Here is a 16,598-nt window from a genome sequence, read left to right on the forward strand (position 1 = left end):
ATTAAAGGGATTGAAGCTTCTCACTTCTGCTTCCTGTCATTGCCTTCACACTGGGATACTAATAGAGCCAGGTTGCTTTCCTTGCTCTTATCCCCTCCCTGACCTTTTCCTCCCAGGCTGCATTCTCATTCTTTTTCCTCATCTATATTCCTTTCCCTATCTGCATTTGTATAAATGTACATACTGTATTTTAAGATCAGCAATGTAATTTACCCCCATCCCCGTTCCCCTACCCCCTGAAATAAACAGATCCTCTCCTTCCCTCTAGCTTTTTCTAAGGATGTTCCCTCTATGCATTTATAAAAGGAGAGGAAAAAATTGTTTGTTACATGCCCCTAATTTTTCCCTTTGACTTAAAACCTGCCCTTGACCTTATGCACAAGTATGTGCAGTGTTATCATCATTTATTTATCAGCACAATCACTTATATTGAAATGACCCCTAGAGGTGTATAAAACTGTCAGTGTAGCTTTGAAGACCAAAAAGCAAGTACAAATGCAGTAAAGGAAGGTTCTTTAAAATATCTTGGCTAGTTCCTCTGATGTTCTGGTCTAGGAGGCTTTGAAATACTCCTTGGTTCATGTTTTTACAGTTGGCTTTCCCTATCCAAAGATTCTTCATCCACAGATTTAACCAAACACAGCTCAGAAATATTTGGGGGGGGGGGGGCAGGGGAGTCCAAAAAGATAGCCTTTATTTTGCTTCATGTGAGCATTACACTGATCTGTAGGTATACAGTACCTTATTGTAGCCTTGCATCATTTTGCATATCCTTAAGTTCAATTTTGGTGACATAAGGGTTCTGGAACTAAACCTCACAGGATATTGTGGACCCCCTATATATACTTCCCTAGACTGAATTGCACTTAGCTTAATGTATTTATTTGCCTTTGGAAAACGTAATTTTAGTCTTCCCCAGCAATTTCAGCTGCAGCAGTCTGATATCTCAGGCATTCACTATTTTTCCAATGTAAAAACCTGCCATTTTTGCTTCTCCTGGGAAGAAGTTTGAATAGGGATTTTAATTTCTTATAGGTTGATGTTGCTTTTTTCTTGCTGAATTTTTCCTTATAAGTTTGCTATATACATGGTAAAGTTCATGTGATAAGTAAATCAGCTCTGATAATAACAGGACAAAAACAATTTTAATAGTACTGATTCTGTAGCCAGATCTGCAAATGATTTATTTAGATCTTAGACTCAAGGAGCTTAAAATCAGAAATTTGATAAGGAGTGTGACTATGTGTTTGCTACACATGCTTGAGCATGTGATCATTAGGACTAGTTTTACATACATCTGGCAAGTCATAAGGAATATACGTATTCAGATTCAGTCATCCTTTTCTCTTAACTTTTGTTCTGGTAGCATGAGATTACAGATGTAAAGGAGAAAAATCCTTTTCTACTGTTGTGAAGCTTCATCAGAAGTTTGATAAATGAGATATGTCAATAGTTCAGGTATAAGTAAATACAGCATTCTTGAGATGTATGCTTCTTTTGGGAATTAGGAATATAATGATAGAGGGATTTTTAGCAATATTTTGTTTCAATAGATGCTTTCACACATCTTGGGTTTTATACTATGGATATAAATTAAGCCAATAAACGAAATTCACATCTTAAGCCAGGCCTGCACAACATATGGACTGAGGTCCAGATGTGACCCTCACAAAGATTTGGTGCAGCTCGCAGAGGGAGGTCATATGCAGTGCCACAGCAGAGCAGAAATGGGAACCCACCATTCCCTCCTCAAAGTGTTTTATTTCTGTATGCACCAAAGTTACAAAATTACCCTGTGACAAAGGGGGCACCACTGATAGATCCAGTCAGGATGTTAGAAGTGCTGATGTCAGTTGGAAACGTGGCCTGGGGAGGTTGTTGTACTCAGATTAGAATAGTGGGGAACAGAGATGAAATTTTAAAGGGAGAGTGGGATCTTGGGCTCTAGGTTATGTTAAAATTTGACATTAGATTGGCCATTTTAGAGAGAAAATGATACAGTAAAAAAGAAGGACCATATTACTTGCCTCTGCTACTCTTCCTTTCTCTTTGCCTCTATCGGCTCCTTTTCATCGAGTGGCAGAGTCGCCAATTCCACACCATTCATTTTGTGGGGTCACAACTTGGCATAACAAAGCCAAGTTTCTCCCTCATAAATGAAGGAATTGAATGGTGCAGAGTTGGTGGTTTTTCCCTTTATAGGAGAAGGAGATGACAGAGGCAACCCAGAGGCAAAGAGAAAGGAAGAGAAATTGAGGCAAGAGTTGAGGCACTTCTTCTTTCCTTCAGAAAGGGCCTGCAACTTGCCACCACACTGAGGAAATGTGGGGAAATTGAGACTAATCTGGTTTGCTGCTTGTTCTGAGGGAATGGTGCCCTCTTACAAGCCCTGAGTGACACACTAAAACCTATTTGTGGGACAAAGAGGTTTAGCCTATTTAATTTTGGCCCCTTACTACTGCCAAGTTGTGTAGGCCTGTCTTTGCCATCTATGCCATAGTTTCCTTAGGACCATCATCCACTACATAGACATCACTGCTAAGTTTTGTATGATGCAAGCCAAACCATGAGCCTCTTCCTTGGTGTCTTTATCTGCCTGGTAATTCATTGGGATGCTAGCTTAAAGATCTAATGATATGGTATACTTAAGGCAATCTACTTTTTAGTAGTTTTGGGTCTTCTTAAAATCTAGAGTGGCATGTCTGAAAAGCTTTCATTGCACCCATTGCTTCCTTTATTTGCATTGAAGATGCTTTGGAAATGGTATATGGCCCTGCAGTGAATCCTGGACTTTTGCTTCTTGGCTGTTTGACGCATTATATAAATGATTTCACTTTTTGTGCTTGCTTTATAGCATATGTTAATGCTTTGCAGGCTTCCAGTAGAAACAACTTGGTATTGAGAAATGTGCCTTGGCAGGAGTGGTGTATTCTTTACTGACAAAATCAGGAGGATCATGTATTTTAATCAAGGGAATGTAATCAAGGTTACAAAAGGAATCTTCTGTTCATACAGGGAAACCTTAAAGATTTCTTTTTTATATTTCTTTGCAGTGTGAACAAACATTAGCACTTCTTTGCTAGTTGTTGTCTTGGCAAAGTGCTTCTATAGTCTGGTTTTATATATATCAATAATTAATTATGTTCAGATAGTAGAAATGCACCCTCTCTTTGACACATACCTTTCAATAGTTGTAAAGGTATGTGTCAAAGAATTTCTTTAATCAGGCTCTTCTCTTTAACAAATAAAGTCTAACTGTTATTTCTTACATTTTTCAGATTGAGAAAATCATGAGTTCCATTGGTGAAGGCATTGACTTCTCTCAGGAACAACAAAGGATGTCAGGTATCATACTGAACTACTGAGGGGGTTGAGTGAGTTCTTGCTTGGATAACTGTTCTAATCTGCATTTGCAGTCAAGCCAATGGAAGATCAATGCAAGTTGATCCATATTGGAACTTGACATTGGGGTTTTGGGTTTCTCAAACCATGGTTTAAGTCTTTTCTGTCCTCTAGAGTTTTGTTAAGTGTGGCAATCCAAATATGAAATAGCAATTGGTTATGCTTTAATTTCTGATTGGCATATACATTATGTTTAATTTTATGGGTGTCTTTTGGCCCAAGGAGCTACAAGGCTTGATTTTTGGCTGCTGCTCAACCACATATAATTTTGCATTACTTTATAATACTATTACGTTTCATGTTAGCCCAGTACAGAAATGTGCTAGGCCCTGTTCAGAGTACCTGCAATCTAAAATGGAACTGGGCAAATTGTAACAATATAACTTAGAAAAGATACCCGAGTGTTGAATAGGAAGATATGTTGACTTGCTTGTAATTTGCTTCCTGCCTTTCCCCATTTAGATGGATTAGAATATTGATTCTTGTATTACCCAAATCAGTATTCCATTTGCTATCAAGAGAGATATATTTTAAGACTTTTTTTACCAGCTCTTTGTCTTGTATATTGCATGATGATGATGAGACTTGTGTTTCTCATTAGTAGACTATGACAAAAGTTGCAGACTAAATAACGTGTCTCCTCACACCTTTTGCTTTCAGTTATAACTTTTAGCAAGAGGAAATCCTTAACATAGGAAAGTCTTTATTAATGAATTGCATGTTGAATTAGACTGAAGAAAAGCACCTTGAGTGTTTAATCTAGGATTCACTGTGTAGGATGTTGCTCTACTGAAGATTATAATAAATGAGAGAATTATAATAACTATAATAATAGCACATCAGACTGCTTCAAGGCATCTACAGTCTGAGAATGTAGAAAGAGTTTGGCAAATGAATGTGAAGTGTGTAGAAGAAATGATTGACAAGTTCTCAAGAGTTCAGCTTTGGATAAACCTTAATGACCTATTTTGAATTACCACTTTAAAATGCTGTGCAAAATAGATATGTTGTGATAGTCCAGTGCAAAACCAAAAATAAAATATCTTCAAAACTGCAAAAATATATTTTTAATTTCAGAAATTGACCACAAATGTTTTAAGCATGTACATATTTCTTTCAAGAGAATTATGATAGAAGAATACACATATTTATATATGCTTTCATTTCTGGAATTAGGACATGAGAAAATAATGTGGCTTGGAATATTACAGTATTATTGTTACGTCTATGATAAACCCATAAAATTGTGCAGCCTACTACCCCAAGAGACCATATTGGCGGAGGAAAATGTCCTGTATTCAAAACTAGATATGGTTCTCAGGATCAAAAAAGCTATGCCCAATTGATCTAAACTGTTTCCTTGTTGGTTATAAAGGAGAGGAAATGTGTTCTAGAACAGTAGGACATCATTTTCTCACATACGGAAACACATACATAAATCTTCTTAAAGATTCAAAAAACATAAGGTTGCTTTATTGCAGTGTAGGCAATGAACAAAACAGTATATTGACAGTAATTCAACTTTCTCATCCGACAAAAAGGTTCTTTCAATTTTTTTGCTAAAATTTAGTTGATGCAGAAAAATATACTTCCTGACAAATCAATTAAACTAAATTAAATCAAAGATGCATTTGCCTGTCAAGTGTCGTTTGCTTTATGTTAGCGTTTTCTTGTGCTTCATGCATATGGTTCCTTATTTGCTTTAAAAATCTGGATTTATCACTAGCCTTACTTATTTTCTGTGTTTAGATTTGTCTTTCATAGGGAGATTATTGGGCACTCACAATCTTAGTAGTTTTTGTATAAAATAACTTGGTTAGATTTACAAATTGAATTTGTAAGAGCTTTTAGCATGGTTTTGTGGCTGACTGTTGGACTATAACTCTGGACATAACGGCTTTCCCGCTCAGCCATGGAAAACCACTAAGTAAACCTGGACAAGTCACACTCTCTCAGCCTTGTGGAAAAGCAAAGGCATAGCCCTTCTGAACAAGAAAACCCTGTAATAGAGTTGTCTTAGAGTTGCTATAAGTTGAAAGTGACTTGAAGGCATACAACAGCAACAAGGCTGGATCTAGAGTTAGTCATAATATTTAAAAAGAGCAACTCTTTTGAGTCCTGTTTATTAATACGTTAATCTATCTGTCAAGCTCATATTTGCTTCATAACTGAGGATGGAAGCCTACAGTTCCTGTTTTTATGTTATCTGTTAATATTTCTAAAAGGTTTTCAAGAGGAAAGAAAGGTACAGATGTCTCCATCTTGAGAATGGGATCCCTTTTTGTGTTGTTCAGCTGACAGTCCTATTCTCCAGGGGGAAATTAACAAAAAAGCATTGATGCTCAAACTTACATGCTCCCCTTAGATTAGCATAAACTAAAATTAGCAGCTATGAACTATGACATGAAATAAATTTTATCCATGGGCAGTTTCCAGATGGAAACTAAAAATATTCTCCTCTTGACTTCAGGCTAAGCAATCCTGTTTTAGGAACAGGAAAGGAAATAGATGTCTGATTAGAGAATTTGAATGGGACTAACCCAGCTTGCTGTTTGGCTGTTGTGATCATTTTTCTCATTTCATTGATAGAAAGTTGTGAAATATATATTTTATGCAGTAAGTAAAATAGCAATATAGATAACATAGTATGGATCACATTAATCATCATGTCATTTTAAAGGAGCAATTGCATTCAAGTGTGATATGTATAATTTTTTAGTGAATTGCTGTGGCTTATGTCAAGTAGCTGTTAGATGGTTAAACTATACTGTCCATTACAGTATCTGCAGATCTAATTTTACTTGTTGTTAGGGATTCCTCTTCTTCAGAAGAGGAAGTGGAGCAGGAAAGTGTTCATGAATCTGAGGGGGAGTTGGAATCTGAGGAGGAGATTTTGCAAGTACCCACATTTTAGGAGTGGCGAAAGGAAACAGAGCAGAGATGACGTTCAGCTAGAATAGCTGCCAGAAATGCAGCTGGGTGATTGGGAACTGCCCTAGCAGCTGTGAGGGAACTCAGGGCTATAAAGCAGAAGCAGGTGCAGTCAGCTTTTGCTGGTAACAAACTGACACTAAAACCTAAGCCTTCGCTCCCCTTGTGCCTACTTCGAGTCTGCATTTGGGAAACTGCTCCTAAGGATTTTTTGCTGTTTCTTTGTCTGAAGTAAGACTGCTACTTGATTTGGGAATTGATCAGAGACTTAAGAACTGTGTTTGTTGTAAGACTTCATTGCTTTCTTTTGCATTATACCACTGAGTGTACTGTTCTTTATGTTTTGCTGAAGTAAAGCAGTTTTCATTTACTCACCACATTGTTTTAAGGCTGTTCTTGAAAGACAAAACAAGACACTTGTAAACACTGCTAATTCCAGTACTCATCAGCCCTATCTGGTATAATCAGAGGTGAAGGTTAATGGGGATGGGTTCACAACAATATCTGAAGGGCCACACATTGTATCCCATGGGTTATGCTCTATTAATGAACAATGTGTCACATTTTTATGGATCTTGCCTTTTGTTAAAATTTTATAGTTTCATCCTCAAGGAATATGTACTATCCCAAAGCAGAACAAGCAGTGTTGATGATATGACAGTTTTTTCTGTGTGGAAGAGAATTTGAGGAGTTGATAGTAAATTGACAAGGGGTATCTATTTTAAACTGCTAATTGAACCAGTAAGAACATTTTAGCAGTTTGTTTAGATTCTTTGAGTAATATTAACATTAGTGTGTTGTTTATGAAGATAACTTACATTTCTGAACTGCAGGAACAGCAAAACTAGCAAAACACTGTGTTGCAGTTCTGAGCACTTTTAAATAAAGAAAGCAACATGCCAAAACTGCTTCAAGCTACCTCTTATTGTTCAATAGTTCTTCAAGGGATAATTAGGTTTAAAGCAGTTCTGGTGCAACTTCAAAGGGCTCTTTCCAAAGTTCAGGGTGACTGCTTCACATTTGTGGACATTTGAGAATTTTTCTAATGCAAATGCCTACCTTGACAGCCTTTCCCTATTATTCTATTTTCAAAGATATGACAAGAAACTTGTATTAAACATTCAAATCTTCCAGAATATAACACAACTGTCCACTACACACTTTTATATCAGATAGAATTCTTGTGTGACAGTTGAGCACATAGCATAACATCACCTATGGCCACACTGTGGAAGCATTATGCAGTATTATACATCTGAATGTCTGCATTATTAATACTATAATTTTCTACATGTTCACTCAGAACAAAAAACCATTGAGCTCAATAATGCTTATCCCCTGGTAAGTAGGCATAGGAATGTTGCCTAAGTACAATAATTTTGTGATCCTGAGATATTTGACATGTAGAACTACTGTACAGCCAACGTCTGATTGAAGTGTAAATTGTGGTACTTCCAGTCTGATTATGGCTAGAAGATTATGAACTTCAATATGGGTAGCTATGCTAGTTGAGGAGAGGGAAACCAACATAGACCCCCCCCCCCCAAAAAAAAGACCACATGTGGCCATAAGGTCTGCGGTTGTCACGCCCAAGGCAACGGAGCACTAAGAACCGACACACGGAGGCCAAAACTATCTAATATCTTTATTAAGGAAATATATAAGAATAATAAAAACAAGTAAGAAATGTAGTCCAGTAAAAGACCTTTCAGGGAAGGTCAAATATAGTCCAAAATTATATTGTCCAATATTTTATATTAGAGTCCAAAGTTATAATTCCAAACCAAAACACACTCTATTTACAAGCAATAGAGTGGGGAAGCGTCCAAAGATCTTTCCAAAGCTCAAAGTAAATCCACGGCAAGAACTGGGAACAAGGCTTGATACTAGAAGCAAGGTCCAAGGCTGGAAACACGGTAAGATAGTTCTTGAATACTTGGCTAGACAAGGCGAGGCAAGGGAACTGGAGTTGCAGACTTTACGAAGTCTACACTTGGCTGGAAACACGAAATCACTCCTGAAGCTGATCTGTTGACTCCGCACGGAACCCTCCGTGTCGGGCACTTTTAACTAAGTCCCATTTCCCTGCAAAGCAGGTGTCCAGAGCTTCCTTTCCCAAGGGAAAGGGAAGCGAAACACATCTCCCTCCAGATGCGTTGCTCCCTAGAATTTCCCAGGGGAACATAGCTAATTAACGTCTTGTTTAGCTGCTAATCTCAAGCTTCTCCGAAACTGCTCTTTTTCACCCCGACTCGCAGCATAGGACTGTTTCCTAGCAAAAGGAGGGGAGGCAGTGGGAAAGGCCTGCTCAAGGTCTTCCTTAATGGGCTCTTGGGTAGAATCATCAACAACAGGCATCTGGAAAAATTCCGTCTCTTGCTGAGCCGGCAAAAAACCCATGTTTTCGTCATCATCAACCACGATGGCGCTGGGATCAGAACTCCAAGGCCCATGGGACATCACAGCGGTCAAGTTCATTTCAAGTTAAGAGTGTGAATACAGAATGAATTACTCATAGATGTGCAGGTTTCAAGTTATACCTGGTACTGTCAAGAGGCAGTGGGCCATATCCATTTATCTTAAATATATGAATTGGCATATGGGTGACCAGTATGAGAATGATTCTATACTACAGATGACTTTTGATCCCTTTCAACTTTACTGTCTCTGTCACTTACATGGACAGCATTTTTTCACTCCCTCCAGTTGCTGGCACTTTGCTTTGTTGTCAATTCCCCTTGCAAGATGTCCTGATTGATTGACATCATTAGCGCTGAGGGAAGCAGATACTGATTAGCTCTCATTCCCCAGCTATGGCTACTGTGAAGCTAAGGTCAATAAAAGGGACTTTCTTACACTTGCAATGGATTACTGACGAGCAGGAGGCCTCACTTCATAAAACAAAATGAAATGTTTGTTTTCTTCTGGGATTCCTCACCCAACCTCCAGAGGTCCTATTTCAGGTAGAAATCCACCCCCTTCTTTCTATTCAATCCATGGCTTCCAGGCTTTATTTATTTATTTATTTATTTGCAGCATTTATATTCCGCCCTTCTCACCCCGAAGGGGACTCAGGGCGGATCACATTACACATAGGAGCCCCCAGATGGTGTAGTGGACTAAGTGACTGGAAGGTTGGGTTGCTGACCTGAAAGTTGCCAGGTTCGAATCCCACCTGGGGAGAGTGCGGATGAGCTCCCTCTATCAGCTCCAGCTCCATGCGGGGACATGAGAGAAGCCTCCCACAAGGATGGTAAAACATCAAAAAAAAAAACATCCGGGCGTCCCCTGGGCAACGTCCTTGCAGACGACCAATTCTCTCCAGAAGCAACTTCGGTTGCTCCTGACACGAAAAAAAAAACAAAAAACATTACACATATAGGCAAACATTCAATGCCTTTTAACATAGAACAAAGACAAGACAAACATAGGCTCCGAGCGGGCCTCGAACTCATGACCTCCTGGTCAGAGTGATTCATTGCAGCTGGTTGCAGCTGGCTTGCTCTCCAGCCTGCGCCACAGCCCGGGCTTTACAAGATCCACTAAAAAAATTTCATAGGTGGGCTTCTGTTTTATCTAAGATGGTAAGCCAGTGTTCTTTTGTAGTGTGCACATGCTTCTTTGTCACAACCGTGGTTTTTTTTGGCTAGTCTAGAACAGACTAGTACCAAATGTTTGCTGTGACTGCAAAAGTGGGTGTATAAATAAAATAGGAATCACTCGTATTTACTCAAGTATAATGCACCATCAAATCTAATGTGCACCCCCATTTTAAAAACCCTGAAACCCCAAAAAGTATTTAACATATTACATGAATCTAATGTACACCCTAATTTTGGGAAGGTAATTAAGTACAAAAAGGTGAGCATTAGAATCGAGTAAATATGGTAGTTCATTATCAGGTAAAACGAAAACAGCACTGATTTGGTAGAAAAATGTAAATGCTAATATTAAAGGTGTTAAGGTATGATGGGAAGATCTTACATATACATATTGTTCCATAGACTGTGTTCTCCCCACCCTGAAGGGCCCCTCCTGCTGTCATTTATCGATGGGGAAGAAAGGAAGGAGAAGGTAATTTAGATGATACAAGAATGAGGGGAGTAAGAAATGAGAGTGCTCTCAAATGAAATGGACCCCCTCTTCTCTCCCCCTCGAAAGCCAAATCTTTATGGCCTGAATCACCTCCTCACTCCTTCCCCTTCCCTCTGAAAAGAAATAGTGGCAGAAATCCTTCCCAAGGTTTGACAGCTGCTGGCCGTGAGAAGCCTTTGGGGTGGGGACAAGAAACTAGACCCCTGCATGCCATCCAAAAAAAATTATGTAAGTCATTAACAGGATGCCAGCCATGGAATGTTAACTTTTCAGCAGCGTCTCTCTTCATCCTTTCTCTATTTCCCCCCAAAGCATAGCTCTTTATGAGAATGGAGAAAACAAAATCTAAGTTGCCTAAAATCTCAGGGAAAGCCCTTTCACAAGATTGTGAACTTTGCTTCTCTGTAGATCATGTCCTGCTGCTGCTGCTTAGTTGGACTCAAAGGCTTTAGAAATTGAATTTTCTATCCCAACAGAAATGTAGTTATTCATCCTTGGCCATTACTACTTTCACCAGAATCACTGAAGAAAATTTCTGTTAAAGGGCAAGACATCCTCCACAGCAGCCTCTTCAAAGGAACCGGAGCTTGCTAACAAAAAAGCCTTTGTCTAGTTGCCTCTGATTGCAAATATATGAATACAGTCGGTTTTATACTTCTGCAAGATTACAATATAATCATTGTGGTATTTTTTCTACTTACAGAATCATGCTTAGTTGTTGAAATACTAAGTTACTGTATATACTCGAGTATAAGCCGGCCCGAATATAAGCCGAGGCACCTAATTTTACCACAAAAAAGCTGGGAAAACATTGACTCCAGTATAAGCCGAGGGTGGATAAATTTCAGAAATAAAAATAGATACCAATAAAATTACATTAATTGAGGCATCAGTAGGTTAAATGTTTTTGAATATTTACATAAAGCTCAAATTTAAGATAAGACTGTCCAGCTCTGATCAAATCATTATTCTCATCTTCTTCAATGTAAATGCGCTTATGTATCCTTTTAATAATAATAGAGTAAAATAATACATGAAATAATAATAATAATAAATACAGAAAAATAATACAAGTAATAATAGAGTAAAATAATAAATGCAATAATAATAATAAGATCAAAGTGAAATAATAAGTGTATTTATAATAAAAAAAATAAAAATAGAGTAAAATAAATGTAATAGTAGAAACAATAATAGAGAAAAATAATAAATGTAATACCAATAATAATAGAGAAAAATAATAAATGTACCGTATATTCTCGAGTATAAGCTGACCCAAATATAATCCAACCAGGACCCTCACCCAAGTATAAGCCGAGGGGGGCTTTTTCAGTCTTTAAAAAAGGGCTGAAAAACTAGGCTTATACTTGAGTATATACAGTATTTAAAACGTTGAGATTGCAATCGAAATGGGTTCATAGTCAAAATTGACCCTCATAGTCCAAGGCACGGTGGTTCACCTAGTATGGAATAGTTGTGTAGTTTATGTGACAGTTTCACCATGATTTCATCATGATTTTCTATCCCCTGCCAGCATAAAGAATGAGTAGTCTCTGCAACATCAGTAAACCTAGTCTTGTTGCATTGGAGAAAATTCTTGTAGGATAATTCAGCTTAATTCTGCTATCAGGAACACACTGAAGCTTTAAAAAGTGTAGGTTTCTGCTACACAAAGGATTGTTGCAATCTGCATTCACCTTATTTGTCCGTTCCTGTAATCCTGACTGTATACAGTGATCCCTCACTAATTGGCAGTTCGGGTTCCGCGGATTCGCTGCTTTGCGGATTTTCCCATCTGGCCCGCCCACCCCTCACAGGCACAAAAGGACTCAGTTTGAGGCACGTTCCCTGGCCCGCGCTTCCTCCTTAGCCGCCTGCAGGCAGGGCCAGTAGACCCTGCCTGCGCCTCATCGCCTCAGGAACAACAAGAAATACAGTACAGTACATTAAAAGAGGGAGGGAGGGGAGCTGTATTTATTGAAATAAATAGAGTGCCACTACTTCGCGGTTTTTCACTTTTTGTGGGCAGGCGTGGAACCTAACCCCTGCGAAAAGTGAGGGCACACTGTATACTGTTTTGAGTTAATAATTAACTACCCTTTTGAGGAATGGGAAACACTGCCATTGTTCTTGGTACAAATAGAAACTAGTTTCTGTGTTTCATAGTCTAGACTCCTCTTAGTTGCTTTAACAGATCTGCTCTCCATTTAGTGCTGCCCTCATGCATGAATTTCATTTTCTATTCTTTGAGTAAAAAAGCAACAATCACGATGCTTCCTCTTCATTATAGTTTGACATACCAGAGTGGAATGAATGATCTCTGCAATAACTCTAGTCTTGTAGTGGTGTAGAGCCCCAAAGGCAGAGTGTTGCTTACAGTAGTATAGATATAGGAATAGTCTATGCTTGTCAAGGTCATTTTGCTATATGTGTAGTCAGTTGCAATCCCATCACAATAAACTGCTACCAAAACAGAGCTAAAAGATTGCACTAGCCAGAATAAGTTTTCCCTAGTCATACCTTCTGTATAACAGCATTGTACTCTGAGTACAGTCAATTATGGACGTTAGTAGTGCAGTAGAAATGAAGCAATTTTGTTATGACATCAGTCATATGTATTGTTACGTTATCTATTTAACATTTTGCTGGATCAAATTGTCGTGAGGACCACAGTGGATCTTGACTGTGGGTTGCAATTTCATTCAAAGACTGGTTATGATTTATCTCTTTAGATCATTATTCCAACTCCCGCTTAGGAGTTTTGGAAGCAATAATGATGGTACTTTCCTGCACTCTTTTCTATCATCAAAACAAAAGATGTCAATGACTCTTGTAAATTGCAACTCTAAAATAATTTCCAGATATTTTAATAATTTGGCCTTTTAATGATCTACAGTGATAAATCACGTTTTCCCGTAATTTCCTAAAACTGCCCTTTAATGCCATCAGTGCTCTATCTTACCAGATTTATGAGAAACAGTTTTAAAGATCCCAGGGAATACTTCTGCAAGTATGTAGGCTCAGGAGAAACTGGGCATATATTTTCCCCCAGTTAGTCTACCGCCAGCCACACTTGCCTTTCAGCATCTAACAATCACCACTGTCCACTCCTGAAAAAAATAATAATCTTAACACACGTTTACAAGAAAGAAAACTGCTGTGTGAATGGTCAAACAAACTGTATTTTTAACTTGAATATTATAAAGCTCTTGCTGTTTTTCTCTCCCCCTTACAACCTTCTATTCTGAAATTTGATCACTGCTTCTACCGGGAGGGGTGTGAGCATGAGGAGAGAGGAGGGAACAGCCAGTGAGGGAGCAAGTGTGGAGCTTGCTGCCTTTAGACAAAGCAGTCTGCTGCATCTCTCTGAAAGGGACACATGCTTCCTGAGAAAAGACCACAGCCTGTTTGCCGGCTTATGGAGTAGCAAGAAAATTGTTCTGGACAAGAAGAGACTTTTTGGCCAAGCAAGAGCTGCCTTCTTGAATTCTGGGGATAGCTGCTGTCCTTTTGCCCAGGCTTTGTCAGAGAAGGGAGGAGGAAACCTTTTGTGAGTGCTGCATCCCCGGTGCTGCAGTATGCATTAAGACGGCTTGCCAGCTCCTGAGCACTCATTAACATTGACTTGCTTAACAGAGGATCTTTTCTGCAAGACAGTACAGCAAAATTTCAGACTCTGAAATTGTTCAGATAATAGCCAGCACTGCATTGTGTAGGCATTTCAGAAGAAAGGGGCGGGGGCTACTTTAGAATGTGCAGAACTTCTGATAACCACAGGGTTCAAAGGCTGCAACCCTGCTGTCTTCATCAATATTTTGCAAATGCCCTTCAAAGACGGACATGCTAGAAAGGCTGAGAAAATCCTGCGTGACTTGCATAACAATTCCTGTGAGGACAGCAAGGACGTGGGGATTTGAACTTTCCTTGCCACCGCGAATATCTTCAGTTCTGCACAAGGAAAGTAACAAGTTCCTAGACTCTCCTTTTAGGTGTAAAGAAAAGAAGAGTTGTTCTGTATAGCTTCTGTGGGGTCCTTGAAGAATATATTTCTGCTTAACCAGCTGAAAAGAGGTGCCAGGATATATCTAATCCTACCTGCAGCAGAAAAAGAGGGGAGGGGGTGTGTTCATCTTGTTTGGCTTCTCCCTCTTAAATCACGGAGCTAAAATGCTTTGTTCTGAGAGCTGCTGATAATCTGAGTATGAAATGTAAAGGCATTGCTTACTTTTAGTGGAAGAAAATGAAGGACTGGCAAAAAGAAGTCAACAAAGAACTGGCAGAAGCAGCTTTGTTAGGTGGAAAATGAGCTGACCACTGACCTTTTTTTTGCTTTGACTGGATACTTCATTGTAGTTATTTGTTTCAGTCTAGATGTTGATGCTGTTTCCCAGCGTAGCTAAATCAATACAAACTGTCAGGATGCCATGCATCTGGATAGGTGGTGAAATGACAGTGGCAGGACTTTTAAGCCAAGGCTTGTTGTCACTCATGCCTCTGCTCCTTGTAATAAAATAACAAAGAAAAGCCCTTACCATGGTTTGCCTGTTTCGGGACTGTTGGGGGAAAAAAAGTATAAATCTTTATTCTTCTACTGCAGTTTGTGTGTCTTTTTTTATTTGTCTTGCATGTCTTCCTTTGGACAGCTGTTCACTAATCTGGCTGCTGCTGCTTTTCTGAACACCCATCGTGTCTGTTTGTCTCTCTCAGCTGCATGAAGATGTATTTTCTCTCTAACTGCTTTGCACCTCCAGTGCTAACAGCCTTCCTTACTGGCCTGTTGTACAAGGTAATGCATCAGAAGTTGCATGGATGCAAGCATCTGCTGGGCTGTGTGTATTTGTGAGCTGGCCCTCTCTTGTCTCTCCTGCCTGTAGCTCTGCCTTGCAATGATGCCTTGGAAAATGTGCACCCCCCTCTGATGAAACAAGGAGCTGCCTGAGATTCTTGTGAGGTTTGGGCTCTTATGCCTGGCGCAGAACACACTCGAGCCAGGAGATCAGTGCATGTCGTGCCTTGGTCCCAGGAATGGTTCTGAACAGCTCGGATTCAGAGTTTGCTTGAGTATAACTGGGAGACTGATTAACACTCTAGTTTGGACAGGACAGAAGCTATATTGTTCATGGTTTATGTACAGAAGAAGAGCTGCCTGTCAGCTGATAGTTGCACTCTGGCCCTGCTTTGTCTTCTTTATGGTAATGACTATGATGTGGCAATGCCACCTGTCTTCCTCAGAGTGCCGCTGCTACCGTCTTAATGGGTTTTCCTTTTTCAAGCGTCTGCCGATTCCTCTCTCGTCAGGTTCGCGGATGCTGGAGCAGAGTGTTGGGGAGTGGCTGGAATCCATCGGTTTACAGCAGTATGAGAGTAAACTGCTTCTTAATGGTTTCGATGATGTCCGCTTCTTGGTAAGTAGCCATGCAGAAATCTGTCAAAGGTTTCTGTTGTACTTGTAACTTTTGAAGGTACTGTTTGTTTTTTTGGAAAAGAACTTAACAAAATAAAGTACAGTACAAATTGTCCTGGGGGACAGGTTTCTATGTTGTCTTGTTCTGACATAGAGCAGTTAGTGCAGTACTGTAAAATCCAGTTAAATAAATGAAAGACAAAGACAAATTCTTCTGACTATCTTAGAGTGAAAACACTGTAAACAAATGTCTTCTTTATAAATTTTGGTTGTCCTGTGGCATCATAAAAATCCAAAACTATTACAAAAGATGTCAAGAAAACTTTCCTGAATGAGGGAACAAAATTTCTGTTCATTCCTGGGATGGAGTGGATTAGATTGATTTGGAGGGCTAAATTATTAAGTAAAAATGGAAAAGATTGACATGCCAATGTATAAATTAATTCTACAACTTTATTTCCACATATTTGAGCATTTTTTCCAAATCTTCAGACATTTAGTACAACCTGCAGACTAAGGTTCATGTTAATGTCATTTTTGAGGTTATTTTTGTTGCTTATTAGGGAGATACTTTGAAATTCTTCAACCGCTATAAGGATATTCTGTGATGATTACTGCAGAAGCAAATCCCAGGAGCTTGTCTCCTAAACTATCCACTTACTTTATCACAAAGCTTCCCTGTTTCATCACTTTGCTCTATTGGTGTTTTTAATGACTAAGAGCAAGATAATAGCTTTCTTTCTTTGATATTATTATCACTTGCCCT

General features: G+C 39.0%; 1 protein-coding gene across 12 annotated transcripts in view; it reads left to right on the plus strand.

Moving 5' to 3' along the window:
- Positions 1-16,598, plus strand: part of anks1a (ankyrin repeat and sterile alpha motif domain containing 1A) — a 194,532-nt gene that overhangs the window by 136,115 nt on the left and 41,819 nt on the right. For 8 of the 12 annotated variants that reach the window (XM_062979682.1, XM_008109723.3, XM_062979680.1 and 5 more), the window contains 2 exons: positions 3,279-3,345; positions 15,727-15,833. In XM_062979682.1, coding sequence (XP_062835752.1) covers positions 3,279-3,345; positions 15,727-15,833 — 174 coding nt within the window. Of the gene's footprint in view, positions 1-3,278; positions 3,346-13,733; positions 14,999-15,221; positions 15,834-16,598 lie in introns of those variants that run through there. The other 4 variants (XM_062979684.1, XM_062979685.1, XM_062979683.1 and 1 more) reach the window with 4 other exon arrangements.

This window comes from Anolis carolinensis, chromosome 4 (genome assembly GCF_035594765.1).
Source record: "Anolis carolinensis isolate JA03-04 chromosome 4, rAnoCar3.1.pri, whole genome shotgun sequence".
Lineage (NCBI taxonomy): Eukaryota > Metazoa > Chordata > Lepidosauria > Squamata > Dactyloidae > Anolis > Anolis carolinensis.